Source organism: Acomys minous, assembly GCF_964271855.1.
Source record: "Acomys minous genome assembly, chromosome: 7".
NCBI lineage: Eukaryota > Metazoa > Chordata > Mammalia > Rodentia > Muridae > Acomys > Acomys minous.
In genome coordinates, this window is record NC_140488.1 from 93,689,483 (window position 1) to 93,709,704 (window position 20,222).

A 20,222-nucleotide genomic window follows, 5' to 3' on the forward strand; every position below is an offset into this window, starting at 1 on the left:
CTCTCTGTCTCCCTCCCCGCCCCCCCCCCTCTCTCTCTCTCTCTCTCCCTCCCTCCCCCCCCTCTCTCTCTCTCACTCATACACACACACACACACACACACACACACACACGCACACACACACAGCAGAGAGAGGGGAGACAGAGAGACAGAGAGAGAGAGAAGGAAGGAAGGAAGGAAGGAAGGAAAGAAGGAAGGAAGGAAGGAAGGAAACTTTAACCTCACCACTCAGGAGGCAGAAGCAGGTGGATCTCTGTGAGTTCAAAGCCAGCCTGGTCTACAAAGTGAGTCTGGGACAGCCACGGCTCCTTCAAAGAGAAACTGTGTCTCAAAAAACGAAAAAGAAAAAAAGCTCTACAAGGAGACTAATGGAGCCAACAAGTCCAGGCAGAGGAGGGGGCCACTGCAGAGACTGATGTACCAACCAAGGACTATGCATGGTGTGGACCTAGACCCTGTGCTCAGGTGTAGTAGACAGACAGCACAGTCTTTTTGTGGGTCCCACAATATGGGGAGTAGGGACTGCTTCTGACATGGGCTCTAGCCCCCACACGTTGATCACATCCCCCTCGTGGGGTGGCCTTGCCAGGTCACAGAGGAAGAGGATACAGACAGTCCAGATGAGACTTGACAGGTTGGAGTCAGATGATAGGGGAGGAGGGCTCCCGCTTTCTGAGGATTAGTGGAGCAAAGATGAGGGAGAAGGGTGAGATCAGGAGGAGATGAAGGAGGGGGCTACAATAGAGATGTAAGTAAACAAATTAAAAATAGAAATTTAAAAGAGAAAGAAAGGTAGGAAAGAAGGGAGGGAGGGAGGGAGGGAGGGAGAAAGGAATGAAGAAAAAAGAGGAACTAGAATAACTATAACTATCTGGATAAGGGATTTGTAGGAAATCAGTCTACCTGGTATTAATGTTTGCTAGACAGTCACAGTACCTATGAGAGTCTAGGGGAGATGAATAGGCACATAGATCCAGTGCAGAATCCAGGACTAGATCCACACACATGGCCAACTAAGTGTTGAAGAGACACAGAAATTACTGACAAGAGGAAGGGTAGCCTTTTCAATAAATGGTGTCCAAGCAAATGGACTTCCATAGGTAAAATCAAAATAAATCTAAATAAAATCTTTTGCTCCATGAAGATCACATTAGGAAAGTGAAAAGACAAGACATAGAGGAACCATTTAGAAAACCAGCAAATGATTAATAGCTAATCTATATAAATAATTTTCAAAATTTAACAATAAGAAAACAAATAATTTAATTATAAAATGGGATATATATTTCATTGAGAAGGACACAGAATCAAGTAATCACATGAAAAAGTGTTCCATATTGCTGGTTATTATGGATATAAATTTAAAACACAACTGACTGTCACTACACACCAATTAGAATGGAGATATATATAATCTGATACCAACAATGATAAGTATGCAGAGAAATGGGATCCATCATCCATTTCTAAGAGCAATATAAATTGCTAGGGTCACTCCTTAAAACAGTGTATAAAAATGGCAAGCATCCAATTACCTTATGTCTCAGCAGTTGAACTTTTCAGAATTTATCCTAGAGAAATACACTCCAGATGTACTCAAACATGAATAGAGAAATAAACCATGGCATATGCACATTGCATGGAGTGCTATCCAGCAAAAAAGAGAATGTATTGATAAGCAACATGATGACTCACCAGTGAATTACGCTGAGGAAAAAAACAACCACCTCTAAGGATACGTGTTGTGTGATACCATGTATACAAAACTTTTTGAAATGACAACATTGCAGAGATAGGAAATGGTGGTGTTTGCCAGTTGTTAAGGACAGGGTGGTACAGAAGTAGCTGTGATGATGAAGAGGCAGGAGGAGGGATCCTTATGGTCATAGAAATGTTACATATCTTGATTGTTGTGTGTACAACTGCATAAAACCAAACATACACACACAAAAAAAAATATGGGAAATCTGAATAAGACTGATAATTATATCAGTGTCAGTGTTCTGGTTATGATACCACACTCTAATTTTCTAAGATGTTACATTTGAATGAAATTGGGGAAAGGGTACAGAGACCTCACTATATTATTTCTTTTTTTTTTTTTTAAATTACCCTGAGCCCACATGTTGGAAGGAGAGGACCAACCTCTCAAGGATGTCCTCCGACCTCGATGCTCCACACACACCGTGGTGAACTCACACTATCACACACATCCTTAAGCTTCACTGGGGATATATACCTACTTTCTTTATTTGTCCATCTGTTAATGGTCATAGAGCAAAATCTGGTTTCTTGACTTTACTATTATGACAGTTCCACAGTAATCATGGATAAGCTTAGGATTACTTTGAGTTTATTCAATATTGTAAATTCTTAGCCTATGGACAACTCTTTCCCCACATGGATCTCCTAGTAAAGGGAACAAGGACTACCTCTGACAAGGACCTCTGGTACCCATGATTTGATCACTTCCACTTGGCAGGGCAGCCTTGCAGGGGGCCACAGAGGAAGAGGATGCAGACTATTCTAATGAGACTTGATAGGCTTGGGTCATATGGTGGAGGAGAAGGCCCTGCCTTTCAGAGGATTAGGGGAGGGAAATATGGGGAACAATAGAGGGAGGATGGGAACTGGAGGATGCAAGCTAGGGAGAATCAATCCGGATGTAATGTAAATAAATCAGAAAAAATAAATAATAAAAAAACTTTACCCTGAATGTTATGGTGCTATTTTTTATTATTTTAAATTATGTATTTATCATAATTTATTCACATTACATCCCAATTGTTATTCTCTTATTCATATCTCACTGTTCCCACTCTCCTCTCTTCTGCACTATTCCCTTCCCCCCTAGACCTCTGATGGGGGTGGGGACCTCCTCCCCCACAGTCTGACTACATTCTATCAGCTATCTTCTGGATAGCCTCCACCCCCTTCCTCTAGGCCTCCCCATCAAGGGGATGTGATCAAATCCGGGGCACCAGAGTTCATGTCAGAGGCAGTTCCCACTCATACACACACACACACACACACACACACACACATGTGGAGAATGAGTTGTCCATTGGCTACATCTAAACAGGGGACCTAGGTTCTCTGCATTGTCCTTGGTTGATGCATCAGTTTGTGCACTTTTAAAAATTTTAAACAAGTACAAAAGTCTGGTGTTCTCAAAGACATCAGCACCCTGTTGGTTCACACAGTACCCCTCCCTGGTTGGCCAGGTCCTGATTTGTAGTGATCTTCACAAGGTCTCTACAATCAGCTGATCACAAATGAGGAGTATATATGACCTGGCAGCCTCACTGGATATCATCATCAAAGAGATTTTCAAAGTCATTTAAGAAGTCTTCAAGTACTGCCTTTTCATGGGCTGCCAAGTCCATCAAGAGCCTCGTCCTATCTCCAGCATCATTCAGGTCCACATAGGGCCCCTCACCCTCAGGAAACATCTCATCTACAGTCGGCGTCATCTCCACTTTATTATTTCTTACAGCTTCATCTGCATCTATACATATGTCAAAATAAAGTATTTTGTTAAAAAGAGAACAAAAAACATAACTGACAGCCCAGAAATAGAATCTATTAAATATCAACTTAGTATTTGCTTAAAAAGAAAGTACAAATCAGTGAAGAAGGGATTTTATATTTAAAACATAGAGACACTTCGACAACTGCTTGAGCAAACGTATACAATTAAAATCCCCAAATGGTTTTGATTTTCATGTCTCTATTTGCTAAAGATGACAAACATTTTGTTAGATATTTTTTAGCTAGTTTATTTTCTTCTACTGAGAACTCCGTGTTCAGGTCACTGGCACATTTTTTTTAATGGGTCTTGGGGTTTTTTGTTTTTTGTTTTTACCTTCTTGGGTTTTTTGTTTTTGTTTGTTGTTTGTGTGTTTGTTTTAGTTCTTTATATATTCTGGATATCAATCCTCTTCCAAATCTATAGCTGGCAAAGATTCTTGCCCATTCTGTAGGCTTTCTTTTTCTTTTGCTGCACAGAAGCTATTCAGTTTCATGAAGTCCTACTTTCTAACTTGTTGGCCTTAATTCTTGGGTAAATATAGCTCTGTGCAGAAAGTCCCTCCCTATACATTTTTATATAGGGTACTGCCTGTGTTTTCTTCTAGCAGTTTCAATGTTTCAGGTTTTGGTTTGGATCTTCGAGTTAGTTTTTGTGCAAGGTGATAGACAGGTCCAATTTCATTCTGCATGTAGACATCCAGTTTTCCCAACATCACTTCTTGAAAATTCTTTCTATATTCCAGTATACCTTTTTTTTTGTTTTTTTTTTTTTGGCATCTTTGTCAAATATTAAGTGGCTGAAATTGTGGGCACTTATGTTGGGTCCTTGACTTTGTTCCATTGGTCTAAATGTCTGTTTCTGTGCCAATACCATATTGTTTTTATTATTATGGTCCTGTAACATATTTTAAGAATTGGTATTGTTCTTCTGTTCAGGATTCCTTTGGATATCCTGGGGTTTTGTGATTCTATATGAACTCAAGGAGGATTTTTTTTCTATTTCTGTGAAGAACAAGAGGGAAATTTTTATTGAGATTTCATTGAACTATAAATAGCATTTGTAAGATGGTCATTTTCACAATATTAATTCTACCTTACAAAATATCCAAAACTGGATTAGGTTTTATCCAAACAACAGAAGGAATTATCATACAGATGAGGGACATACTTAATTTTACCAAAAATTAATTTTGTCTATTTAAAATAACACCACAAACTCACAGAACAAAGAGAAAGCAGGATATTTGTTGTTATCATGAACATGTACTTGTGTTAAATAAAGAACATGTATGTACTAATAAGATACAACTACTATGATTTCACAAAGGATGAAATAAAGAAAATAAACTGAGTCATTATATGTAAAAGTATCAAGATCATGAGCAAACAAAAAGCCCCACTGTCTAGTAGAGAAAGATATATTAATGTAGTATTCTCATGATGCATTGCTCTGAAGACCTAGTGTTTCAAAGGGTAAGCAGAATCTTCTTTTTAAAATCAGCTTGGCAGCACACAAATGTTTCTGTGTCAGTCCCCAGAAGACTTTAGCAGTGTACTTCTTCTGAGAACTACCTTTTAATGAGGGACTATTTATATACATGGAGTTAAAATGTTCTTTCTAACAACAGAATTTGCAAGTACCTCCTCCCAGAAGAAAGAGAAAATAAGTATATGCTAATGAATCCACTTAAGAAAATCTAATATGACTGTTGAGAATGTTTGTTATGATTAGGTAAAATTATTAAAATACTTATTATTTGAATGTACAAAGAGACATGAGCAGGACTAAAATTATCTTGAATGTTATTTCATGTGACAAAAAAACTATAAACAGGAACACTTGAACAAAACATATAGGTCATTTGAGGTTCTTGTGATTGAATGTTTATACTAAAGCTAGAATAGCCTTTTACACTTACATGTAATTTTTAAGCATGCATTATAATAAACAATCCAATTTAAGGAATACATTTTATATATTCCACAGTACTGTTATATTAATTATGAATTTTTAAAGCAGTAATGTATTTTCCAAAGGTCATCTCTATTTTATTTTAAAATGTTTTGTTTTCATAAAAACAAAGACTGTCTAACAGAAGGCACAATAGAGAAGGAGAGAGAGAGAGAGCAGGAGGGAGAATATGAACTCAGATGATGGTGGTTCACAGTGTCTGCAGCATGTCCACTAAGTCTGGGGCCTTCATTTAAGAAAAGATATCTGTGAATGAGAAGCAACTCTATACGATATGTTTGCAGCCATGCAACATAAAAGACAGGTGGGGACACTTTATAGATCGACATAGCTGAAGGAAAGCCTGAGAGCCCTGGAAATATTCAAGCCCAGAAGCCTAGTTTTATGTCTTAGGCCAATGTAGGAAGAAGTTAAAGAGGTGATGATTGGCAAAAGGCTGTAGTTTTGTGCCTGAGTGATGCCTGGTGTATTTTCCCCATGAGCATGAGATGCCTTTGTGAGAAAAGTGAGCCTCAGTTCAGCCCCAACACTCTGTGCTGGCTAGTCTTTTGTCTACTTGACACACAAACTAGAATGATCTCAAAGTAGGGAAACTCAATTGAGAAAATGCCTCCATAGGATGGGGCTGTAGGCAAACCCATAGGGTATTTTCTTAATTAGTGATTTATGGGAAGGGCCCAGCCTGTTGCAGATTATGCCATCCCTGGGATGGTGGTCCTGGTTTCTATAAGAAAGCAGGCTGCACAAGCCAGGGCATTGAGCCAGTAGACAGAATCCCTTAATGACCTCTGCATCAGCTCCTGCCTCAAGGTCCCTGCCCAGTTTTGGTCTTGTCCTTATTTCCTTTAATTGTGAGCATTGCTGTGGAAGTGTAAGCCGAATGAAACCTTTTCTTCTCCAACTTGCTTTTTGGTCATTGTGTTTTGTTACAATAGAAACCCTAAGACAGATATTGTGGTTCAAGAATCAAGCCAATATAACCTTAACAGTAAAGAGTATAAGAGATGTTGCTTGAGAGGGGTGAAGGTGCTTGTAAAAGCAACTAGATGTTGATCTGTCATAAAGGCCACAAAAGTGAGACTTCGCAATTAAAAATGCCAACCGGGATGAGCAAGACATGTTTTACACTTGTGCTCTTTTCCTGTTAAAACTCTTCAATTTAATGCCTAGAGTATAGGTCAGTGGTAAAGCTCATGCTTAGAATACCTTGGTCCGTACTTCAGTACCCAGAAGCACCCCTCTAAATAATTTTATATGTAAAAAATAATTATATGAGAAGTTCTTCAGGGTGAAAGAAGGAAAATAATTAAACCCTGTCAGGAACCCCTGATGCTGAGGATGACCGGAAAGCCTTGAGCTCAGGACGAAATGGAATCCCCACACCTTCTACCTAAGGAATGTGTCATGGTCCTTAGGGAATTTACAGGTCCAACTCCCTTTCCCCTGATAAGAACCAGTTCAGCAAGCACCTGCGATTCCTGGAATGCCTCTCCATGTAAATGAGGCATCTCAGTACCTTAGCCCTCCAGCCAAAGATCTACACCCACCCTCAGATCCCTACCCTCTCCCCAAAGTTCTGTATAATCCTTCTTCACCCCGAATAAAATTGATCTGCCTCCCGAAAACTGGTCCTGGAGTGGTCATTTCTGTCTGTACTTGTGGGGCTTCCGAATTGCCCATCCGTGGCCCCTGCTCTCATTGCCCCCATGGACAGATATCTGCCAAGGATCCCTGAAGGCAAAGATAGTCACAAAACTCTTTTGTATTGCATATTGCTCTTTTGTTAAAAAAAAAAATCAAATGACAGTGCTGTAGAATAGTTGTTACAGAGGACCCAGGTTCAGTTCCCAAAATCTACATCAGGGGGCTGACACTGGTCTTCAATTCTATGTCAGGATCAAGTGTCCTCTTCTGGCCTCTGCAGTGCACTTACATGCATGCAAACAAAACACTCATATGCATAACATAAAAATAAATAAATATTTTAAAACACTGAACAGTAAAACGTTGCAATTCCTTTCATCTCTTAAAATTACAGCCACAGAAACACTACTGGTTACATTGGAAAGATTTTTCATTAATGAAGCAGGACACACATAAGGGATAGTAGAATGATATATGACATGTATTTTGTGGCTGGGACCATCTGGAAAACTGGTTACCACATTCTCTTTATGATAAACATGCTAGCAAGATCAAACAGGACATTTCTGTGGGAGTACTAAACACTTCCAACAGCCAGTTTGGTTGGTAGCTGAGAAAGTCCTCAGTCCTCAACAGTCCTTCTTTCAAGACTACTGGAGAGGCAGAATCTTGTGCTAAGCACTAGAGGGCTGTGGTTTGTGGCTGATTGAGGTTATTTATGGGAAATAACTTGTTACCCCCTTTAACAATAACACTGTTGCATTGGAGACTCTTAGCAGCTAGTTTTTAATGATCAGTTTTGGATATTCATATTGGCTATTCTAATACTCATTACTAAGGGTACTTTCCCTAATTTTTCTCTTCTTAGAGATTAATCTGACTCATCTGTGAATGAATTTTTAAGAAAGGAAAGATAAATGAAACACTTGGAAAAAATAGAATTTAACACATATACCCTCAAGACTCAGCTATACCACTCCTGGGCATATACCTTAAAGATGCTCCAACATACAAGGACATTTGCTCAATTATGTTCATAGCAGATTTATTTGTAGTAGACAGAATCTAGAAACAACCTAGATGTCCCTCAACCAAAGAATAGATAAAGAAACTGTGGTACATTTACATAATGGAATACTACTCAGCTATTAAAAACAAAGACATAGTGCAATTTACAGGCAAATGGATGGAACTGGAAAAGATCATCCTGAGTGAGGTGACACAGACCTAGAAAGATACACATGTATGTACTCACTTATAAGTAGATTTTAGCCATATAGTACAGGATAAACAAACTACAAGTCACAGACTCAAAGAAGATAAGTAATAAGGAAAACCCAAGGAGGATGATTAAATCTCACTCAGAAGGGCAAAAAGAATAGACAGCAGAAGTGCTGAACAGAGGGAACAAGGTAGCAGCGTGAATGCTGAGAGAAATGAGGGGGGAGATAAGACCTGGGTAGAGTGGGGCCAGGAAGACAGAGGACCTGCAGAGAGAAAAGAAACCATGGGCAGAGGCATCTCTGGGACAAGCTGGAGATCTAAGACACAGTAGGCTTCTGGGAGGATATGGGGGTGACTCTAGCATGGGTCATGGAGACTGAAGAGGACACCCTCTAACTCGACAGGACTCCAAGTGGAGAGAGGGGAACACCAACCTACCCACAAAAACATGGACCCAAAACTTATCCTGCCTGCAAGATGTGCAGGGATAAAGATAGAGAAGAGATTGAGGGAATATCCAACCAATGGTTGGCCCAACCTGAGACCCATTCCATGGGAGAGAGCCAACCCCTGACACTATTAACAATACTCTGCTATGCTCACAGACAAGAGCCTAGCATAACTGTCCTCTGAGAGGCCACACTGAGCAGTGGACCCAAACAGATTCAGAGACTCAAAGCCAAACATTTGCTGAAGCACAGGGAGTCTTGGAGGGAAATGGTAGATGGATAGAAGAACCTGGAGGTGACAGGAGCTCCACAAGAAGACCAACAGAGCCAACTAACCAGGGCCCAGAGGGGCTTGCTGAGAATGAAACACCAACCAAGAACCATGCATAGACTAGACCTAGGCCCCCTATACAGATGTAGCAGATGGGAAGCTCAGGCTTCATGTGGGTCCCCTAATAAGGGGAGCAGGGGACTGTCTCTGCCTGGCTTTTGATCACTCTCCCCTTGCATGGCTGCCTCACCAGAGCACAGAGAATGTGGTCAGTCCTGATGTGACTTGATGAGCTGGGGTGGGTGGGTACAGGGGCTCCCCATTTTCTGAGGACATGGGGAGGTGGGAAGAGAGAGGGAGGGTGGGTCAGGGAGGAGAGAATGGAGGGGGCTATGATCTTGGATGTAAAGTGAATAAATAAATGCATTAATTGAAAAAAGATACATATGAAGATATGTGTGTGTGCATGTGTATGTGCATACATATGGATGCACATGTGTGTATATATGTATGTGCATGTGTGCATATGTGTGCATGTATATGCAGTTCTCTTCTGAGCCTCATCTTCCTCTCTGGAGTTTGGGCTCTATGGAGTTATTTCAGAGCTAGCTTGTCATTGCTCCTCCATGCATGGCACCCATGCCATAGTCAGCACAGATACATCAAGCAAAGAAAATAACTTCTTCAAAGCAAATATGGGTCCATTTCCCACTCAAATAAAATCCATTGCCTTATTAGTTCACATATCTGACTCCATATTTCTGTCTTGGCTATAATTTTCTGGTGATTTGTTGGTGACTTTATATGGAATCTACTATGCCTCAAACAATCTGCCTTCTTGTTTGGCTTGTACAGAGCTCTCTGCTGATGAGGCAAACCCTCATAGCCTCAGAAGACAGCCATAGAATTCCAGCCCCAAGCTCTCTCTGTTTACACCTCATCTTCTCTTAGAAAGGATAGCACATTTGGTTATAATACATGTAGGAAGATGTGGATATCAAGGCTCCTTCGGAACAGGAGAGCAAGCACAAGTGTGAAAAAAGATAATAATGAATCTGACAGTCACAAACTGAAAGCCTCACACCTGAGAGAGCTAAAGTAGAGTTGAGGGAAGACATAAGCACTGCATCCCCCAGTGATGTTTAAAATTAAGTGAGAAAGGCATGAGGGGAAAGATGGCTATTATTGGTATAAGGGATTAACAACCTTGAGAGAGACGACAACCTCAACAGAGAAGCTGTTCAAAGCCAAATGGAGCAATGACAACATCAGACAGAAACAAACTCTTCTAGCCCCTGGAACAAGACTCTCCCTGCTTTGTCAGGTACAAAAACATGCTTTGAATGTGCTGAGGGAGTGAAAACCACCAGGTGTACATATAGCCTGCCAAATTCAGCAGAGCCATAGATCATAACCACATTCCTGTTTATGAATGTTTCAAGGTCAGATTATGCCAGCCATTCCTAATCTATTTCTTCTCTATACTTTTTTTATTAGATATATCTCAAGAATAGCCCTTATTTTTAAGATAGGACTAAAACAAAACAAAGATGATCCTAGTATAGGGAATAGATTTTAGGATGCTTTCAGTATGCCAGCAATAGAGATTTGGCCCAAAGAAACTTAACTGAAAACGCCATGTACTCATTTACATAAAAGAATATACAAGCCCCTACTCCAAAGTTAACTGTTCTAGCTTAGTAATAGTCATGGCTCTCAGATCTTTCTCTATCTTGAGTGTATTAAGTTCAGCATCACTTCCTCCTGGACCTACTTCTCAAGACCCAAGTTTGGCCCTAGTATGATTATTAATAATAGCTCCCTTCACAGTGAGTAGCAATATGGCCTAGATGCTCAAGTCTGTGATTGTGTTACATTTTGGCTGCCAGTTGCAAATGGGGTTACACTATTCTCACATCCTTTTGGAGAGGGAGAGATCATTTCCTGGAGAGTAAGTACCCATGAGCCCCTAGCAAATTCCTCCTATTATCTACCTGGTCCATCCTATAGCAGGAGGGATACAGTTTTTCTTAGATAAAACAGATTGACCCTAAAGCTGGGATCAAATTCTAAAGCAACGAAGTTTCACAGGACAGGAATGGGCACCTGAACCTTAATGTTCTGTTAGTCAATAGAAACAGGGACTACAGAACGGCACTTCCATAAGCAAAGCCCTCTACAATGAGCTTGATTCTTATTCATGGTACTTTCTCACAAATCTCAGTGAACTGGAAGAAGATGCTATGCTGCTTGTGGGATTAGACACAGCTCTACCTGAACTCTGAGAGATTTCAATACTGCACAAGAATGTTACGTTATTATTCTTTGTGTTCTAATACGGTTTAGTGTTATAAAGTCACTGTTGTGGAGGGTATGCTTACCAGTTACCTAACTGAAGGACAAAGTCATAAATCCTTTGATCTAGTCTTTAATAATTCGATCCAAAGTGCATAATACAGATGCACACTGGAGCCCTCACCTCTACCCCGTAAAACCACCTTAGACCTCACCATTCTGTCACCATTGCCATCCCCGCAAATGTAAAATCTGTTCTCTTTCATCCATGAGCTCCATCTGTTGCTCATGTAAAATTGTCATTTGCCCTGGACTATTTCTGTGAATGGTTTCTATCTACTTTCCCTAATCCTGTATTTGATTTCAACCCTTGTGCTTCAATTGACTCTTGAGTATTTCACCATTTATCACTTTCCATTGTGATTATGCTGTCAAATACATGCCTCGTTCAATTCGCGCACCTAGCAAACATTATTCAACCCACCAAATGATTTGAAAACAAAATTTCAGCATTAGGTACGTTATTTGCCCTCAGTCAGTAAGAATTAGTACTGTACTCCCACCCACCAAAATTCTGTCATCTGTAACTTCAGGACTTCCATTAACCCCTTGAAAATTTCATGTGGACTCATACAAGTCATACTGTGTGTTACCAAACCAATTCCACATATTACCCACAGATAAATGTGACTATACATCTGTAGCAAAGTCACCAGTTCACACTGTCTCACACTATACCCAGGGTCTAACAACATTATAATCTTGCTCTCCTTCTTAGGTTTTGAACTCTAGACCTATCTATGTGGCTACCCAACAGACTCGTGACTGAAACCAAGTTACCCAGAATTCCCTGAGAAAGATTCTGGTTGGCATTTCACCCAGCTTTTAGCTGTTAATATTTCCATGTGCTCTTCCTACATGCAGCGACCAAGATCTCTCTATACTTGACAAGAACTCTCTCAATCTGCCAGGAAACCAGCACCCTTCTCCATAGAGTGCCCAAGAGTTCTCTCAGGACTTTAAATTCTAGTCTCCCAGGGTGGAAATTGGCTTCGGTAACACCCTGCCTTGCACTCTTGCACTGGCATCTCATTTGGCCTTCCTTACTTCTCTACTAGTATTCTGCTCATCTCCAAATCGACTTTTTACATTCCAGTCCTTGCCACAGGATTGCAATGCATTTATCATCTCTAGTGTCAGATCTGTTTCCCAGGGTCTTCTGTCTCACTGAGTACAACCCACCCACCCTGACATATGCACCAGCCACCCCACTTTCTCCTCTCTCCAATTATTAGTTGATTCTATATGCTGAAAACTTGCCTCCAATTCCTACTCTTAGTCGGTGCCTACCCTTCTGGACTCCATCCTCCATTATTGCAAAAATAGAAAGTCTCACTTTGCCTCCCAGCTGCCAATCTCACCTACCCCCTCAATCATCGCTTAACATCAAACACCACCCCATTCAGTCCTCAATCTACACCTCCCTTTATCACTTCATTTTTTAATACTCTTTAATGGTTTTCACTTGAAAAACTCCTCTATAGAACAGACCAGGGACCTCACGTGACACCTAGCCCCCTCCTCTGCTATTTTACATAGCCAACATTCCAAATTCACAAAATATTGACAGTGTCTAGATCATTAATACCTGTTGTACCTTCCATTTAAAATGCCTTCCCCTTACTTTGAAGACCTCCTGTTCATCTCTCAGCATTCCGTAGCTGTCATCATGTCTGTTCAACTGTTCTTGACTTTCCTGCCCTACACCAATCCCCACTCTTCCTAACTGATGTTACCTAGCCTATTTCATAGCTTATTGTATATCATATTCTATCATGGTGTATTAAACTTTAACATCAGTGTGCAAAATGGGATCAGCCACCATGTATTAACCATCTCCATAATTGACATTTTAAACTCAGCGACTGGGTAATGAGTGAAGATGTTTAAATAAATATTGATATATATTCATTATTTAATTTCAATAATATGCTTGCATAAGTAATTTATGTTACATTTATATAAATTAATATTTGTTATTTAGAGTCATCAAATCTTAAAATCATAGATCTCAAAAACCACCCTTGACTTACCCTGGAAGACTGTTACTACTTTTTTTCTGCTGTTTTGCATTCCCTTTCTTCCTCCCACTTTCTTAAGCACTTCTTCCATATTAATGCCCCACTTCTTCCCCTAAAATACTGTCTAACCTCCAAACCCCCTCCAAACCAGACCAGACCCCTTTCTCTCCCCCCCTCCTCTCTCAGGACAATCTCAGCAGAAAGATGCTACTGTACATTTCTTTGAGAATAGGAGTCAAGATACCTGCTTATTATACATTGGTCTGAATCAATACAATCATTCTTGAGAGTATACATACCTCAGAGGGCAGCTATATGAATCACAGCTACCAGTGCATTGTGATGAAGCCAACAAAAAAAATCAGGCTAGTGATTGCCTTGCAGGATATATATCAAGCCTCTACCTTGTACACACATTCCCCCATAACACACACAAAACTTTTATGGGTCTTTCATCCATGAACTTTCTCAATTATAACTGTCCAGTTGTGTCTTTAGTTGTATTCAAGACAGGTTCTGGCAACTGAGACTTCAAATATCTTATCCAAGGAGTATGAACAGAGAAAGTCCTCAGCTAAATGGCTGAGGACATTTTTGTAGGTACATTTTTCCACAGGTATTGTGGACCCTTGAGTGATTTAAACTCCCAAATCCTGTCTGAAAAAAAAAAGCAAGAGGATGTATGTGATGTCAGTAATAATGATTATCTCAAAATTTGGTTATGTATCTTTCTATGCCCGTAGCAACTGACTTTTCATTAAATGAACTCTTTCAAAAAAGGAAAATATAGTATGAAGGATGGGTACTACAAGGGTGACTTCCACTACTACTGCACTGTTAGTGGGGTTACAGTATTTTGGGGGTACATACAGAAATAATCTAAAGATTTAAAATCAGTGCAAAACAATATTTTAGTTGAAACTGAATACATGTTATTATATCTTTACACAAATGCAATTGGAGTGTAACTTTTGATATCTTGTTATGGAGGCAGTCCACAAAGTGCCCACAGAGTTCATAGTTTGGCCCTGGATACTACCACATTAAGTTTGCATCCCATCATGGTTTGGAATAGGTGGGTACGATGGGAGCTCTCTAAGGATTTTGTTTTCTGATGGTCACCCAAAATTCTATTAGAGAAAAGCCATGGTTAACAGCCACAATGTCGAGGCCTGAAGGGGTTTGAGTGTACAAAGGACTGTAAGATTCATACTGTTCTCTGATCTGGTTAAAGTAGTTCCTACTATACCATTCTCTCTCAAATAATGTCATCCTGTTTTGATCAATAGGAAAACCCCTTCTATGTCTTTAAGGATTCATCAAACCAATGCAGTTCCTTCCTTTGCCTTCTTAAAACATTTTTTAAAGGATTTAGATTTAAAAGAATTTTGATGACCAGTATACTATTGATTTGTACTATTCATTTATGGGTCACCAACCACGTATTCATCATGTCTGTAGCTCCAGCTCTTACACAGCCCAGTATCTGGCAAACACGAGCTGCATAATAAATGTTAGATTAATATGTAACTCACATCTTGATTGGAAATGATATTCTGCTTCTGGACTAATTTTGTCTTTGCTAATGTCCTACCTTGTCAGCACCATCTCTGACCTAAACCTAGACCGCGATCTCCTGGGGCATATTAGGGAGGTAGCTGCTTCTTCCTAATGCCCCTGTTTCCATCAGCCAAACACTTTTCCTTTCAGGGCTCTGCACTTCTTTTCATCCTAAGGTCTAGAATGGTCTCCAGCTTTCCTGGAAGCAGCAGGGTACCCACTCCTTGGGTCTTGCCAACTCGTGCACGGGTGTGCGCCCCTTCCCTTCTCTTCTCTTCTCTTCTCTTCTCTTCTCTTCTCTTCTCTTCTCTTCTCTTCTCTTCTCTTCTTCTTCTTCTTCTTCTTCTTCTTCTTCTTCTTCTTCTTCTTCTTCTCTCTCTCTCTCTCTCTCTCTCTCTCTCTCTCTCTCTCTCTCTCTCTCTCTCTCTCTCTCTCTCTCTCTCTCTCTCTCTCTCTCTCTCACACACACACACTCTTGCCTCCAGCTACTCAGCCTTCTGTCACCCCGCACCGCCCACAACCACGCCCTCCCCGTGGGCGAGATCACCTGTCCCTCCTCTGCCGCCGCCTCCTTGGGTACCCTTTCGCTACCCCCTCCTGCTCTCCTTCCTCCGCCACCTCCTCCAAGCCCTCCCCTTCCCCGCCTCCTCCCACCCCTTGGTGTATATAGTAAAGGCCAGGCGCTGCACGCAGACACATACTCTCCGGGACACAGGCACATACGCACACACACAAAACCAGCAGCAGCGACAGCGACAGTGGCTTGGTGACAGCGACAGCAGAGGCTCCCACCACTGTACACCCCCTTCAGGCAGCAGGCAGCGAGGCCAGACCAAGAGAATTTCCTCACCGGAGACCACCCCGCGGCTTCCTGGAGGCGGCGGCCCCGATCGCGAGGTAGCAGCTGCAGCTCTCTGGTGCGGGTAGGGGTCAACCCCCGCCTTCCTAAGGCGGACTTGCCAACGGGACGCAGAGGGCGCGCTGAGCTGGGCGCGCCTGGCGGGGCCCGGCGCCCAGGGAGGGGCCTGCCTGCTCCCGGAGGCAGGACGGCGCCCAGAGGACGGGACCAGCGGGGAGGGCTGGGCGGGGGCGGGGACGCAGGCCCAGGCTACCACTTGTGCGGCTCGCCCAGGCCAGGCTCCTGTTGGCCGGCGCCACGCACTGGCTGACCCGGCCAGGGACAGTCCGGAAGGAGGCGCCGGTGGGGCGGGAGCCCCATAAGTGGGTTTCAGGCCGCCACCCGCGCTGGCACTGGGCACAGAGGGTAGCGCACAGTGCGCTCCGTGCTGGGGCACCTCACCGGGTTTGTCTCCGTATCTGCCATTCTGCCCCAGCCTGGAAAACCGAGCGCCTTCCAGGCCCTTCGGAAGATGGATTCTGTTGACGTATCTGGCGGCCCTGGCGAGCAGGGTGGAAAGTTGGGTTTTGCCAGATCGTTCTGGGATCCTCTTTGTGCCGCTCAGCAAGTCCCGCATCCCGCTGGAGCAGGGTGAGTGCGTGTTGGCGCCCTGGGAGCCCCGGTGCCCCACAGCGCCCAGACTTGGGGTGGCCGCACCAGCCCCAGCTTTCTGCCATGTTAGGCACCAAGCAGCATTCTCTTTGCATTTTTTTTTTTAATGCGTGCGTTTCAGTGGCGCCTTTTGCTGCGGAAGGAGTTATGCCTCCCTGCGCATTGGCTTTTTCGGGATTGGGATTGTGTTCTGTGTGTTTGCTTGTTTGCCTTTTAAACCCCGACTATTGTTCAGGATAAGCTCCGCCTGGGTGGGGAAATGGCATCCCATCACAGTTGTTGGCGAGGGGTCGAAATGTTGCCAAACAGCTGCTGCTTTGTGTTTTCCCTTTCCGAAGTCAGTGGAGTAGATTTGGGGCACGATGTATGGGTGAAGAGACAGATAGGGCATGAAGGAAGACGGTGGCTTTAGAAAGAGCGGCTTGTCACCCACCCCATGGCACTCAGTCAGTCTCCCTTCTGACTGCCAAACTTTTATGAATATTTCTCTTGTGGAAGAGAGAAGCCTAATGAATTTAGCCCGTTTAAAAAGGAGGCAGTCCAGCTTTAACAATGGTTTGGGAACTTAATCAATGAAAAAGGGAGGGGAGGAGACGGCGCCTACACCATAGCGGGATGTGGCTGGTTCTTGCAGAGTCAGGTAGAGAAGTGGGCAGGGCTGGGCAGGGCTCAGCTCCTGGGTGGCCGCCTTCCTACAGCTTTTGGTAGCTCTTACCTGTATTGACTAGTACCACCCGCCCTTGTGCCCTCGCCTCTGGGCTGCCTGGACCTGGCAATGGCCTTAGAGGCGGCTTGCGGCAGCGAGAGGGACAGCCTCCCTCATCTGGCGTTTTTTAAGGCTGTGTAAATATTTTGCTGAGGATAAGTGACATCAACAGAATGATATTCTGCAGACCCCGGGTGTGCAGCGATGATAAATAGATGCAGCCAAACAAAGTTTTGATAACCGCATAGTCTCGTGGCTTGCTCTGTTTCGTTTGGTCTTTGTTTTTGTTGGTTTAGCATTATCTTGCATCCTCTGGTGTGAGAGCCCTTTATTTAGCCAATTCTTGGAAGCTTCTCTTTAGAACCCAGAGAAAAGCAGCCAGCAGAGAGAAAATAGTTCTTAGCCTCTCTTGCATCGGGCAAAATTTTCTTTGCTTTCCTAAGGTCTCTTTCCCATCGTTTTCTAGCCTTCTTTCCTTCCCTCCTTTTGAATCATCGTATCTGTGTCTGGTAGACCAAGAGACTTTAGCTAACTTTGAAAACGTGTTGTGGCAGAGCCTTTGTTACAGGGGTATAGCAGGGAGACAGTAGAGAGGCTAGTGGGCAAGGAGCCCCTCCCTAGGGGCTATGCACCCACCCCGTGAATTTTCTTTATTTTTTTCCCAGAAGAGAAACGTGGGGAGCTATGCCACTTTCAGAATCAAGGGTGGATCCGAAGACACAGAATCATAAGCCATAAGCCTGGTAGCATCCCAGTTTCTCTGACCCTTAGGAGCTCAGGGAAGCTACTGCCCAGTTTCAGACAGCCCAACCCCCTCCCCGCAGACACACTGTATTCTACAAATGGCTATTCCCTTCTCAGCCTGACAGATGCCAACTGGGTGGATGCCCAAGGTGGCCCTGGCACTTTGAGCCAAGTCACACTGAAACTTGTGGTGCAGGGAGGTGAAGACTGTTTGGCATCAACTCAGAGGACCATTCAGCCTACCCAGCGGGGCTCCTTTATGATTCAAAGAATCCAAGACCACCTGCAGGGAGGCTTGGCTCTAGAAAACCTGCTCATCTCAGGAGCAAATGAGAAAACTGTTTCCCAGGTGGTGCCAGTTGCTTGCTTGAAAGCAGGTTGATGAACACGTAGGCAAGAAGTATAAAATCAACTACATCTTTTATCCAGAAAACAGAGGCAAAAGAAAAAGGCAGCGAAAAAGGAAAAACAACAATAACAACCAACCAATTAAACAAACAAGCAAACAAAAACCCCAAACCTGTAAGTTTGGAGGTATGCGAGGGTGTGGCCTGGAGAGCTCCAGTGCCAGAGGCAAGAAGATTCTAGCTCCAATGACCCAGGAACTAGGGAGAGACACTGGCTTCCTAAATCTCTTGACTCGGAATGGAGCTATTCCGTATGTGCAGACAAACACACACATGGTCTATTCAGAAGCCACAGGAAGAAAATAGCAAGTATATGTTCTCTGGCTCTTCCTCTAACCCTAGATTAGTGGAGAGGAGGAAAATAAATTGGAAAGGAAGCTAACATTTGTTCTTGCCCTGTCTGCCAGGCACTGGATATGTGGCAAACCTTCTCAGTGACCCTGGCACCCCGATGAAACATTATTTTACAGATAATTCTCAGAGAAATTGTCAGTCCTGATCTGATTCCAGACTTCGGTGGTTATGATTTAAAGCAGCAATATGTCTCTTCTGCCCCTGCTCAAAGCCCCTTATTTATTTCTCCCAAAGGCCAGCATCCTCAACCCATACCCCCTTCATAAAATATGGTGCCTAATTAGTGTGGTGTCTGTGTATGTGTGTGTGTGGGGGGGGGGAACCAACCAGTGGAGGCATCCTGTTCACCTATGATGCATATGCATACCAAGTAGATCCAAACCAGATCCTAACTATTGCAGATGGTGCTCTTTCATTTAAGAATACCCCTCCCCCAAAAAAACCTCTTGTTAGTAGATAAATGAAAGTTGAGTGACCAAATGATGGAGCCGATGGAGTGAACAATGGTGGAGAGGGAGCCATCAATCATTGTCAAGAGGGACCTAGGAGGAGAAATCCAGAGGTGTATATGTTTGATGGAGACTCAGATTTTAGTGGCATGCCCCAGTTTGTGGCCCATTCTGACAAGCCCAGGTTTAATCCTTAAAACAACCACGTGAGACCAAATGCGAGGTGAAAGAGTTTTGATTCTTTACTCTCTGACAAGTACTAAATACATATGAGGAAGAGATTTATTACGTCTCTGGATCTCCTTCCAATCCAATGATAACCTTTAGACCCTAGCAATTCCAGAGCTACCAAAGAGCCAGGATTTCAATCCATAAATGAGGGGCTTCAGACTGTGGCCTCTCTGATCAGAATATGAGGATGATCTCAGAGAATGAGGCTTTCTATGAGGGGAAAAATGGCTAATTGCACTTTTCCTATGCACAAAAGCCTGTGTGGGCTTCTGAATTAAGCTTGATTTGGGGATCAGGGCGACATCCTTGCTGTTGAGTTGGAAGCTCTTTGTCTTTGGAGAATGCCTCTGATTGCCACTTCTCCCTCCCACCTGATCATCTGCCTGGGTGCCCATCATCTCATTCTTTCTGCACTCATGGCCTCTCCTTTGTGACTCACAATTTTTGATGAGCCTCTTGAGTCTACTGCTCCTCTGTCCTTTGATGGCAGCTGCTGAAAAGGGCATTTTGGCAGCCACATTAGTACTTCCGGATTTCACACACGACCCTTCTCTTTCTTGCCAAGAACACACAAAACCACATATGCGTGCACAGGCACAGACACAGGCACATGTAATTTGATCATGTTTCTGTATCTGAGTCACCAAATTAGATTGTTAACCCACAATTGTTATTGAAAGATGACCTTGGGTTTAGTGATTTTTCTATCACATCTCTTTCCTTGAACAAACCAAAACATTTATGGTGGAGGTAGCTCAACCGGCAGCTGCCTAAAGAAATGCTTGTGGTTCTTA

The 20,222-nt window shown here is 42.8% G+C and overlaps 2 protein-coding genes across 4 annotated transcripts in view; one reads left to right on the plus strand and one right to left on the minus strand.

The window, feature by feature from the left end:
- Positions 1–1,181: 1,181 nt before the first annotated feature.
- On the minus strand, positions 1,182–16,502 carry LOC311601497 (uncharacterized protein; the record flags this gene model as incomplete). The annotated part of the gene is made up of 2 exons (XM_084788981.1): positions 1,182–3,508; positions 15,878–16,502. 2 exons carry the CDS (start codon positions 16,500–16,502, stop codon positions 3,303–3,305), a joined length of 831 nt encoding a protein of 276 aa, XP_084645107.1. The 3' UTR covers positions 1,182–3,302.
- Positions 15,679–20,222, plus strand: part of RAI2 (retinoic acid induced 2) — a 65,267-nt gene continuing 60,723 nt past the window's right edge. Inside the window, exon 1 of one of the 3 annotated variants that reach the window (XM_084788980.1) lies at positions 15,679–15,924. The gene's annotated coding sequence lies outside the window, so the exon portion shown is untranslated. Of the gene's footprint in view, positions 15,945–16,376; positions 16,517–20,222 lie in introns of those variants that run through there. The other 2 variants (XM_084788979.1, XM_084788978.1) reach the window with 2 other exon arrangements.